The following is an 11234-nucleotide window of genomic DNA, read 5'->3' on the forward strand; positions in this document are numbered from 1 at the left end:
GGCTGGTCTCAAACTCCTGGGTTCAAGCGATCCACCCACCTCGACCTCCCAACATGAAAACTGAGACTTATACCAACAAGCATTCTTATAAGAGTCTGTGGGATGGCTGCTTTGGCTGCAGTTTGGGAGGATTCAGGTCTCTTCCATGAGATTCCACAGTTTTCTGGGATTAGCAGTAACCTGGCAAATGTTCTCATGGCATATCACGGGAGCACAAAAGCCAAGTGCATTTAAGGCCCTTGCTGAAGTTAGATGTGCTGAAATTCCATTAAGTAAATCATATGGTCAAACTCATCAATGGAGCAGGGAAATATACTCCCCCTCCAGTGGGAGGGAGAGGAGTGGATATTTGCTGAATGACTGCCCATTCACAAAAGGTTAATTTTTCTGTCACCCTAGCACTATCCACAGAGTGTTCTGCTCCTTATAGTCATAAAGCAGCCCCCAGGCCAGGAACAATGGTTCATGCCTGTCATCCGAGCACTTTGGGAGGCTGAAGCAGGAGGAACGCTTGAGCCCAGGAGTTTGAGACCAGCCTGGCAACATGGTGGAAACCCCATCTCTAAAAAAATACAAAAAAAACTAGCCAGGCATGGTGGTGCACACCTGCAGTCCCAGCTACTCAGGAGGCTGAGGTGGGAGGATCGCTTGAGCCCAGGAGGTAGAGGCTGCAGTGAGCCAAGCCAAGATCATGCCACTGCACTACAGCCTGGGAACAGAGTGAGACTCTGTCTCAACAGATAAATAAAAGATTGACTGTCAGGCAAATTGTATAACTTCTTTGGGCCTCAGTTTCCTCATCTGTAAAAGTGGGGATAACAGAGCCTGCCTCTTGGGGTTTTTTATGAGGACTCAATGAGCTAATCCATGTGAGTGAGGTGTGTAGAGCAGTGACTGACAGGTAACGTTGAATAATGCTAGCTCTCATTATTATTATTTTATTTTTTATATTTTGGGGGTCTCACTCTGGTGCCCAGGCTGGAGTGCAGTGGCACAATCTCAGCTCACTGCAGCCTCCATCTTCTGGGCTCAAGCAATTCTCTCACCTCAGACTCCCCAGTAGCTGGGATTGCAGGTGCACACCACCATACTCAGCTAATCTATAAAATTTTGGTAGAGATGACATCTTACTGTATTGCCCAGGCTGGTCTCAAACTCCTGGGCTCATGCAATACTCCAGCTTCGGCCTCCCAAAGTGATGGGATTACAGGTGTGAACCACCATACCTGGCTATTATTCTTTAAAAAAAATTATTTATTTTAATAAAAATAGAGACAGGGTCTTGATGTGTTGCCCAGGCTGGTCTGGAACTCCTGAGCTCAAGCAATCCTCCCATCTCAGGCTCTGAAAGTGCTGGGTTTACAGGCATGAGCCACGGCATCCGGCCAGTTTCCCCTTCTTTAAAGTGGAGTTGATTGGCTTAGACGACCTTCCTGGACACCTTCCAGCCCTGAGCCCACTGGCTGCAGGAGGCAGAGTACGTGGCAATGATTCATTTTGTTCCAGCTGAGGAAACTGGAACCCAGAAAGCAGATGCCACCTGCCCAGGACCACACACTGATTCCTGTGGTCATCCTGGACTTAATCCTTGGGTCTCCTTTCCTCTCTGCTGAGGGGCACAGGGATTATGCTGCCCATTTTCCAAGTAAGGAAGCTGAGGCCCAGCAAAGAAAGTGACTAAACCCACTGCCAGTTGGCTCAGGAGCAGAATCTGGAACCCCGGACTCCAGACTCCTAGTGAGGAGGAGGTGGGGTGGCAGGATCACCTGTAGGACCACAGAGATGGTCTTCTCGCCTGCCTTGGCTGCCCGCCATTTTCGGTAAGTGTCTGCCTTGAGAAGATTTTCTGCACAGTGAGTCTGGAAACAACAGTGGGAGAGGAGAATTAGGGCACAGAGATGACAGCTAGGCCTCCAGCTCTCAGATGATTCCTTTGAGTCCTCCCAAGGCCTCTACGACCCCCAGATTTAAGCTCTCCCGTTAATCCCCCGACACTCTGCCTGGAGTTTCCCCTACAACACTTTCCCGTGGAAGTTCACCTATGGGCTCTCCAAGAAAGCTTCCCTATTCCTCCTTTTCTCTCCGGAAGTTCCCTAGACGCCGGAAGGTCCCTAATTCAACATCTCTCCACAATTCACTTTTAGCCTCCTGGAAATCCCCCCATGACTCTCCTTAGACTTCCAAGAGAACCCCAAAAGCTCTTTTAAGAGCTATCCTCATTAATTCCCTCACGTCTTCCAACCTCCCCCATGCAGGTCCCTCACCGAGTCCTGGCTGCTGCAGGACACGACATGGCGGAGGCGGATCTCCGGCATGTCAACGTCGTGGGCTTCGCCTGGCCAGAAGGATGAGGTAGAGTATGGGGTCCGAGGGGCAGGGAGGGTGGGAGGGGGCGGGGTGCGCCCTGCGCTGGCTAAAGTGCGCAAGCGCGCGAGGCTCGGGCCTTTCAAACCCCGGCGCGCCGGCGCCGGCGTCGACACTGCGCAAGCCCAGTCGCGCCTCTCCAGAGCGGGAAGAGCGCTGCGTTCCTTAGCAACGAGCGTCTCCTCCAGCCCCGCCTCCCTCCGCCACACACAACCCCGCTCTAGCCTCGCCTCCCAATGACGTCCGAACCCTGCTTTCTGGGAGCCTAGCAACAGAAGCGACCTCCGGGATTGGTGTCTGGAAGAAATTCGCCATTCTCATTGCACGATGGAGTTACCGCCCACACTGAAGCCGAGAAAGCAAATCTTTTTGCTGTATTATTATTTATTTTATTTTTAAAAATTTTTTTGTTGAGACAGGGTCTTGCTCTCTCACCCAGGATGGAGTGCAGTGGCACGATCTCGGCTTTCTGCAACCCCTGTCTCCTGGGGCCAAGGGATCCTCCCACTTCAGCCTCCTAAGTAGCTGGGATTACACGCACGCGCCACCACATTCGGCTAATTTTTGTATTTTTTGTGGACACATGGGGTGAGAGGGCGGCGGGTCTTGCCATGTTGCCCAGACTGGTCTCGAACTCCTGAGCTCAAGCGATCCACCTGCCTCGGCCTCTCAAAGTGCTGGAACTACAGGCGTGAGCGACCGCGCTGGGCTAGGACAGCAAATCTGAGTGAATTTTCGTAGTTTCGTAGGGAACCTGGATTCTACGCAACAGGATCTCCTCAAATGGCTCAGGCGGCTGCACTCTTCTCTCTGTCCCCTTGCCACACACACACACACACACACACACGCACATATACATACATGCGCGCGCGCGCGCGCGAAAAAAATTAGCAGATCTCTTTCAGCCTTATGCCTGAGGCCAAAAGAGAAGGGTTCAGCGTCCTAAATATAACACAAAGCATGTGCCCAACCCCCACCACACACACACACACACACCTCTATCCTGGAGTTCTTCCACAAAAGCCTCAGTTTCCCAATATGTGGACTGTGGGCATCTGTCTTTTACTACGCCCGCCTATGACTGCCGACAGACATCCCTCTGTTCATTCGGTGCCTTGGAGACCCAAGGGTGCAGCCCTGGGTGGGGTCGCAGCTGGAGACAGCCCAAACACACAAGGAGTGTGAGCCGAGCACATGAAGAGAGGGGAAGGGAGACAAGGCACCCCGCACCCGCAGGACCAGCCTGGACATGCTGGGTGCTCCAAGGTGGGGCCCTACCCACACTGGGTGCTTCCTTGGGAGGAGAGGGGAAGAGAGAGAAGGAGAGGGAATCCCAGTTCTTGCAGCCACTGGGAATCAAGAGGCCCAACTCCGTCTTGGTCTTCAAGCAAACAAACAAACAACAATGGGCCGTGGGAAGGTGAGAAAACAGGGTAGTGACTTTCTGGGTTCTAATAGAAGAGGGGGATGGAAGCCCAGACTCCTGGGGTCTCCATGGAGGTGGGGGGCTGGGCACAAGATGCCCAGGTCACTTTTGGATTCTGGTTCTGCCTTCCCAACCCGGAGGCCACAGAGGACTGCCCTGGGTTCTGACCTCAGCTATTTCTCCCCGTAGGGTGAATGTGGGTCCAGACCCGCCCCTCCTCAGCTTCCTATAAAAGCTGGGGACCAGGTACTGCTGATACACACACCATGAGGCTCTCCAGGAGACCAGAGACCTTTCTGCTGGCCTTTGTGTTGCTCTGCACCCTCCTGGGTCTTGGTAAGTGACAAGGGACCTGGACTGTCTCTGGGACCTCAGGAAGAGAGAGGTCCCAGATTGAGAGAGAGAGAGAGATAGATAGAGAGAGAGCCTTCAGCAAGTCCTCAAGGTGAACGGGGAGGCATTCTGGAAATTCAGATTCATGGAAGAGGCCAAGGGTAAAGGAAGAGAAAGCCTGGGGGTCCCAGAGAAGAAAAGCTCCTGTGATTGGATCCCTGAGAGAGGGGCTTGGTGGGCTCTGAATCCTCCATCCTCCAGGAAGGATCCCAAACACATCTCAATTCTAGGAAATCAGATGAGAGCATGGCTGGAAAGGGAAATCTTTAAAAATATAATTTAAAAAAAAAAAAAGAGGGAGAAGGCCAGGTGCGGTGGCTCATGCCTGTAACCCCAGCACTTTAAGAGGCCGAGGCAGGTGGATCACTTGAGGTCAGGAGTTCAAGACCAGCCTGGCCAACATGGTGAAACCCCGTCTTTACTAAAAATACAAAAAAAGTTAGCTGAGCTTGGTGATGGGCGCCTGTAATCCTAGCTACTTGGGAGGCTGAGGTGAGAGGATTGCTTGAAACTGGGAGGCAAAGGTTGCAGTGAGCCAAGATTGTGCCACTGCACACCCCAGCCTGGGTGACAGAGCAAAACTCCATCTCAAAAAAAATATATTAATATAATATGATATATTTTTTTAAAAGAGGTAGAGAGATTTCCTTTCTCCTTAGACTAAGAAGTTCAGGCCCCAGCCCCCTCCTCCCCTGCACACAGGAGTCCAAGTAAGCCTCACTTTCCCCAGGACCCAGGTTTCTGGGCCCCTAGTTGTCCCCTCTCTCAGAACCAAGAAGTTCAAGTCTCTGCCCTCCTGGTCCTCACTCTCCCTCCTTGACCTGGGATGCAGACCCTAGCCTCAGGGCCCCCTGCCTGAGCTCCCGCTGTCTACAAGACCTACATGGCACCTTCAAGGAGGAGAATCCCACATTCAAGAACCAGCTGGACCTGAAGTTTCACAAAAGTCCATGGAAACCTCCATCACGACCCCTCCCTGCCCCTGAGCTTTCTCAGCGGACCCTGGCATCCAAAATCCCCAGCCATGTAATTAGGCAAACAGGCTTCATGGTGGAGTCGCTTCCCGCCCCTGGAAGCAGCTTTGCTGGCATCACCACTGCTTCTTCGTCCAACTCTGGACAGTTCCTTGGGCAGTGGTCAACATCCCGCCCATGAAAAACCAGGGAGCTGCTGGTCCCTCCTCTCTCAGGACACAAAAGTCCTAAGTCAAAGTCGTGGTCCGAAGACCACACCACCCATGACTACAGCCTCGCCCTCTGTCTACACTGCAGGGTGCCCACTACACTGCGAAATATGTACGGCGGCGGGGAGCAGGTGCCATGGCCAAATGAAGACCTGCAGCAGTGACAAGGACACATGTGTGCTCCTGGTCGGGAAGGCTACTTCAAGTAAGAGGATGTGGCCTGGGACCTGGTGGGGAGGTGGGGTGTACCTTCAGGGTGGAAGAGACTACCATGCTGAGGGGGGATCATCACGGTTCTCAAGACGGGGGAGCGTGGGAAGAAATCAGTGGAGAGCAGGAAAGAGGGAAAGACCATCATGAGATGGAGGGAACAGAAATAAATGGTGTGATAGAAATCATTATTGTCACGGAATTCTGAAAATGACACTGTCCTAAAGAGAAGGAAAATGTGGGAGGGGTGAGAGCTAATAGACTTTCTTAGGCAGAAGAGGGGTAAGGAAAGACACTGTGGGGGGCAGAGAAATAGTGAGAGGGGAAGAATCTAACTGGCAGGAGGTGGAAATGGTGGGGAGTGGATAGAGAAGGAAGAGGCTGGGCTGGGGTGGGAAAGTGTAAGTGTAATCAGGGAAGAGGTCATTCCTGACAGAGGGAGGAGAGATGATGGTGGAGTGTTGGAGTGGTGGAAGAGACAGAAAAGGGATCACCCCAAACAGGAGATGGATGATAACCTTGAAGTATGGAGCAAATCATTTTTTTTCTTTTTTGAGACAGATTCTCGCTCTGTCACCCAGGATGGAGTGCAATGGCGTGATCTCTGCTCACTGCAACCTCCACTTCCCGGGTTCAAGCGATTCTCCTGCCTTAGCCTCCCGAGTAGCTGGAATTACAGGTGCGTGCCACCACACCTGGCTAATTTTTGTATTTTTTAGTAGAGACGGGGTTTCGCCATGTTGGCCAGGCTGGTCTCGAACTCCTGACCTCAAGTGATTCTCCCGCCTCGACCTCCCAAAGTGCTGGGATTACAGGCATGAGCTACCGTGCCTGGCTGAGCAAATCATCGTAAAGAGGAGAAGCAGAGACAGGGAGGGGGAGATGTGGATGAGTAAAATGAAAGGGAGGCCGGGCACGGTGGTTCACGCCTGTAATCCCAGCACTTTGGGAGGTTGAGGTGGGAGGATCGTTTGAGCCCAGGAGTTTGAGACCAGCCTGGACAACAAAAAGAGATCCATCTCTACAGAAAAAAAAAAAAAAAAAAAATAGTTGCGCATGGTGGCACATGCCTGTAGTCCTAGCCACTTGGGAGGTTGAGGCAGGAGGATCACTTGAGCTTGGGAGATCGAGGCTGCAGCGAGCTAAGTGCACACCGCTGCACTCCAGCCTGGGCAACAGAGGGAAACCTGTCTCAGAAAATAAAATGGAAGAGAGAAGATGGGCATGAGTTAAATGAAAGAGACCACCCCAGACCTGAAAAAGGATGGAGGAGAAAGGGAGCAATGGAAGAGACCAATGGGGGACAGAGATGTTTATACAAAGCTGAAAGAGACTTTCAGTCACAGGAGGAGAGATGATGAGGCCTGGTGAGGGAATAAAGGCGACTTTGGGTGCAGGGAGAAAACACTGGTCGGGAGAGGCTGTGAAAGGAAAGTGAGATCGAAAATCACCCAGCCAGCGTTGGTGGGTTAAGGAAGGACCTGAAAGGCTTGAAGAGAACCCCCATCCCGACATAGAAGAGGAAACGCACCCTCGGGAAGGGAGGAGAGAGAGCTGGGGGACCCCTCGATGGAGTGAAGGGGGAACCTGTGAATTGGGTAGGAAGAGACCACCACATGGTGGGGAGGGGGAAGGCCGGGGAGACTGGAAGAACCCACCTTAAACAAGACCTGAAAATAGCCAAGAGGGGCAGCAAGAGACCCTCGTTGGGAGGTCTGAGGAGTGACCATGGCAGGATCTGAGAGAGGAGGATGCCTGTTGCTGGGACCGGGGTTCATTGGAAGAGACTACGGGGTGGGCGGGGGTTGGCGGGGAGTTGAGGAGGCTGGAAGAGACCATTTCACGAAGGCATGGGGGTGGCCATAGGCGGCCTGAAATAGAGTAATCCTGGAAGGACAGGGGGAGAGGGGTGGCCGTGGGTGGGGTGGGGTGGGGTGGAAGGGACCACATCCAGCAGGCTGAGGTTGGCAATGGGGAGCTGGAAGAGACCACCAAAGACCGACTAGGGGCTATGGCAGCGGGAGGGAGGGCTACCTAAGAAAGCACTCCAGGCCATGCACCAGACAGATTTGGCGGCATGGCTCTAGGGGGCTTGAAAGAGACCGCCCCGGCCGGGCTGGCGCAGTGGCTCCCGCCTGTAATCCCAGCACTTTGGGAGGCCGAGGCGGGCGGATCACCTGAGGTCAGGAGTTGGAGACCAGCCTGGCCAACATGGTGAAACCCCGTCTCTACTAAAAATACAAAAAAATAGCCGGGCATGGTGGCGGTCGCCTGTGATCGCAGCTACTCGGGAGGTGGAGGTTGCAGTGAGCCAAGATCGCGCCATTGCACTCCAGCCTGGGCAACTCCGTCTAAAAAAAAATAAGAAAAGAAAGAAAAAAAAGAAAGAGACCATCCCAGGAAGTTGTGGGGTTGGGGAGGCCTAGGGTTAGGCAAGACCTTGAGGCAGGGGTTGAAGCCAGGGAGTGGTCAGCCAGCACTGTCCCTGCCTGTCCCCATCCCACAGAGGGCAAGGAGTTGGTGCACACCTACAAGGGCTGCATCAGGTCCCAGGACTGCTACTCCGGCGTTATATCCACCACCATGGGCCCCAAGGACCACATGGTAACCAGCTCCTTCTGCTGCCAGAGCGATGGCTGCAACAGTGCCTTTTTGTCTGGTAAGAAGCCCATGGTGTGTGGTGTGTGCTCTGGCTCTCCACTGACCCTTGCTGTAGCCGCTTGCTGGCTCTGAGCCTGTTTCCTTACCTGTAAAATGCAGTGTCTATTAGCAACCCTGGTGTTTCCCGGGGTTGTTGGGAGGTTGGGGGAACGGCTTAAACATCCCTATTCACCTTACACTTCATCCTCATCCTCAGTGCCCTTGACCAATCTTACTGAGAATGGCCTGATGTGCCCCGCCTGCACTGTGAGCTTCAGGGACAAATGCATGGGGCCCATGACCCACTGTACTGGAAAGGAAAACCACTGCGTCTCCTTATCTGGACACGTGCAGGCTGGTGAGTGGTGCCTGGATCTCTGGAAAAGGAAACAGAACTAGAGGTCCAAACTTCTAGGTTCGATGGGAGGAGAGGGTTCCAGAGAAGTGGGTGAGGATGTGTTCTGGGATTATGAGGAAGAAGGGGCTGAGGTCCCTGATTCCAGTCTGAAATCTCCCTTTCAGGTATCTTCAAACCCAGATTTGCTATGCGGGGCTGTGCTACAGAGAGTATGTGCTTTACCAAGCCTGGTGCTGAAGTACCCACAGGCACCAATGTCCTCTTCCTCCATCATATAGAGTGCACTCACTCCCCCTGAAAAGCTATCTGAACAGAGGAAGATACATGTAGTGTGAAGTCCCCATTTGTCCTCAGCCTGTAACTCCCCGTGTGCCTATAAAGAAGTTAATAGAGCAAGCCTGGGTCCTTGTGGTGTGATGTATCTTGATGAGATAGAATGCAGGAAATAGGGGGTCTCAATCCTCATTTCAAATCCCCTCCTTTTGAGGAAGAGAGGGAAGGCCCTGCCTTCTTTCTTTCTTTCTTTCTTTTTCAGACAGGGTCTCACTCTGCCACCCAGGCTGAAGTGCAGTGGTGCATTCAAGGCTCACTGTAGCCTCGACCTCCCGGGCTCAGGTGATTCTCCCACGTCAGCCTCCCTAGTAGCTGGGACTACAGGCATGCACCACCATGCTCGGTGATTCTCCCACCTCGGCCTCCCTAGTAGCTGGGACTACAAGCGTGCACCACCATGACTGGCTAATTTTTTAATTTTTTTGTAGCAACAGGGTTTCACCACATTGCCCAGGCTGGTCTTGAACTCCTGGGCTCAAGCGATCCTTGGCCTCCCAAAGTGCCGGGATGACAGGTGTGAGCTACCATGCCTGGTGGCCCTGCCTTTTATGAAGGGATTAGTCTTTGCCAGGTCCTTGTGCTGTGTTTTCCATGCTATACCTCATTTCATGATCATAACAACTGTGAGGTTGATATTATTATCCCCACTCTACAGATGAACAAACTGAGGCATAGATTTTGGGTGTCAAAATTTGCCCTGGGTCAAACAACCAGGGAGGGTCAGAACCTTGATTTGAACCCAAGTCTGGTATACTTCAGAGTCCATGATCATCTCTCTCAATTAACTGCTTCCTCTTTTTGCCTCAGTGTTCATGTCTGCAAAATGTAGATATTAATAGTTATAACCTCATAAGGTTGTTGTAAGAGTCAAATGAAAGACAACTTAAAAAGCGCTTAGTGCAATGCCTAGCACCTTTAAGACCACGTGGATTCTAAAGACAATGTATGCCTGAGTAAACAGTAATCATCATAATAGCTGCCACTTACTGAGTGGCCATTAGTTGACAGGTGCTAAACACTGACATCAATTGGGACAGACTAGATGATGTTACAGTAACAAAACAAGTCCCTGATCTCAGTGGTTTAAAACAACAAAGTTGTATTAACTAACACTGTAATAATGCTATGTAACAAATCATCCTAAAACTGAGACTTCTTTATTTATTTATTTATTTTTTGAGACAGAGTCTTACTCTGTCTCCCAGGCTGGAGTGCAGTGAAACCATCACAGTTCACTGCAGCCTCAACCTCATGGGCTGAATCGATCCTCCCCGCTCAGCCTCCCTGGTAGCTGGGACTACAGGCATGCGCCACCACGCCCAGCTATTTCCTGTAATTTTTTTTGTAGAGACAGGGTTTCCCCATGTTACCCAGGCTGGTCTCAAACTCCTGGGTTCAAGTGATCCACCCACCTCGGCCTCCCAACATGAAAACTGAGACTTATACCAACAAGCATTCTTCTAAGGGTTTGTGGGATGGCTGCTTTGGCTCCAGTTCAGGAGGATTCAGGTCTCTTCCATGAGATTCCACAATTTTCTGGGATCAGCAGCTCCCTGGCAAATGTTCTCATGGCACATCATGGGAGCACAAAAGCCAAGTGCACTTAAGGGCCTTGCTAAGGTTAGGTCTGCTAAAATTCCATTAAGTAAATCATATGGTGAAACCCATCAGTGGAGCAGGGAAATATACTCCCCCTCCAGTAGAAGGGAGAGGAGTGGATATTTGCTGAATGACTGCCCATTCACAAAAGGTTAACTTTTCCTTCACCCTAGCACTATCCAGAGGGTGTTTTCCTCGTCATAGTCATAAATCAGCCACCGGCAGGGCATGATGGCTCACGCCTGTCATCCCAACACTTTGGGAAGCCGAGGCAGGAGGACCACTTGAGCCCAGGAATTTGAGACCAGTCTGGGCAACATGGCAAAAAACCCTGTCTCTACAAAAATACAAAAAAAAAAAAAAAAATTAGCCAGGCGTGGTGGTGCACGCCTGTAGTCCCAGCCACCTGGGAGGCTGAGGCGGGAGGATTGCTTGAGTCCGGGAGGCAGAGGCCACAGTGAGCCGAGATCTTGCCACTGCACTCCAGCCTGGGTGACAGAGTGAGACCCTGTCTTAAATAAATAAATAAATAAATAAATAAAGCATCCACCAACTTGAATGTGGCCAATTTCTGTGTCACAGGAAGTCTACCATGGGTAATCACATGCTGTGACCCAGAAGTGACTTAATACAAGTCACTGGATGGAGCTAGTCACATGGCCCACCCAGCCACATGGGCACCAGGAAGTGAGATCCTGCCCCAAGGTCAGAAGGCAGAGAACTGGACA

At 51.8% G+C, this 11234-nt stretch overlaps 2 protein-coding genes across 9 annotated transcripts in view; one reads left to right on the forward strand and one right to left on the reverse strand.

The window, feature by feature from the left end:
- XRCC1 (X-ray repair cross complementing 1) overlaps positions 1 to 7361 on the reverse strand; it is a 37157-nt gene extending 29796 nt beyond the window's left edge. Inside the window, exons 1-2 of one of the 3 annotated variants that reach the window (XM_034946677.3) lie at positions 2265 to 2397; positions 1767 to 1859 (exon numbers count right to left, since the gene is read on the reverse strand). In XM_034946677.3, coding sequence (XP_034802568.2) covers positions 1767 to 1859; positions 2265 to 2315 — 144 coding nt within the window. In that variant the 5' untranslated portion in view covers positions 2316 to 2397. Of the gene's footprint in view, positions 1 to 1766; positions 1860 to 2264; positions 2398 to 7234 lie in introns of those variants that run through there. The other 2 variants (XM_034946675.3, XM_034946676.3) reach the window with 2 other exon arrangements.
- On the forward strand, positions 2083 to 8975 carry PINLYP (phospholipase A2 inhibitor and LY6/PLAUR domain containing). Of its 6 annotated transcripts, XM_003817585.5 has the most exons (6): positions 2083 to 3784; positions 3980 to 4126; positions 5455 to 5571; positions 8083 to 8235; positions 8434 to 8574; positions 8739 to 8975. In XM_003817585.5, exons 2-6 carry the CDS (start codon positions 3985 to 3987, stop codon positions 8870 to 8872), a joined length of 687 nt encoding a protein of 228 aa, XP_003817633.1. In that variant the 5' UTR covers positions 2083 to 3784; positions 3980 to 3984; the 3' UTR covers positions 8873 to 8975. The 6 variants fall into 6 exon arrangements, with proteins under 6 accessions (XP_003817633.1, XP_034802577.1, XP_034802578.1 ...); XM_034946686.3 differs by having other exon boundaries at positions 2466 to 4126; XM_034946687.3 differs by lacking the exons at positions 2083 to 3784; positions 3980 to 4126; positions 5455 to 5571 and adding an exon at positions 5844 to 7174.
- The last annotated feature ends 2259 nt before the right edge of the window (positions 8976 to 11234 follow it).

This window comes from Pan paniscus, chromosome 20, assembly GCF_029289425.2.
Source record: "Pan paniscus chromosome 20, NHGRI_mPanPan1-v2.0_pri, whole genome shotgun sequence".
Lineage (NCBI taxonomy): Eukaryota > Metazoa > Chordata > Mammalia > Primates > Hominidae > Pan > Pan paniscus.

Coding starts and splice junctions, on each gene's coding strand:
- PINLYP (XM_003817585.5), top strand. CDS start 3,985: ATGTGGGTCCAGACCCGCCCCTCCTCAGCTTCCTATAAAAGCTGGGGA. Junction 4,127..5,454: donor CTGCACCCTCCTGGGTCTTG/GTAAGTGACAAG, acceptor TCTACACTGCAG/GGTGCCCACTACACTGCGAA. Junction 8,575..8,738: donor ATCTGGACACGTGCAGGCTG/GTGAGTGGTGCC, acceptor TCTCCCTTTCAG/GTATCTTCAAACCCAGATTT.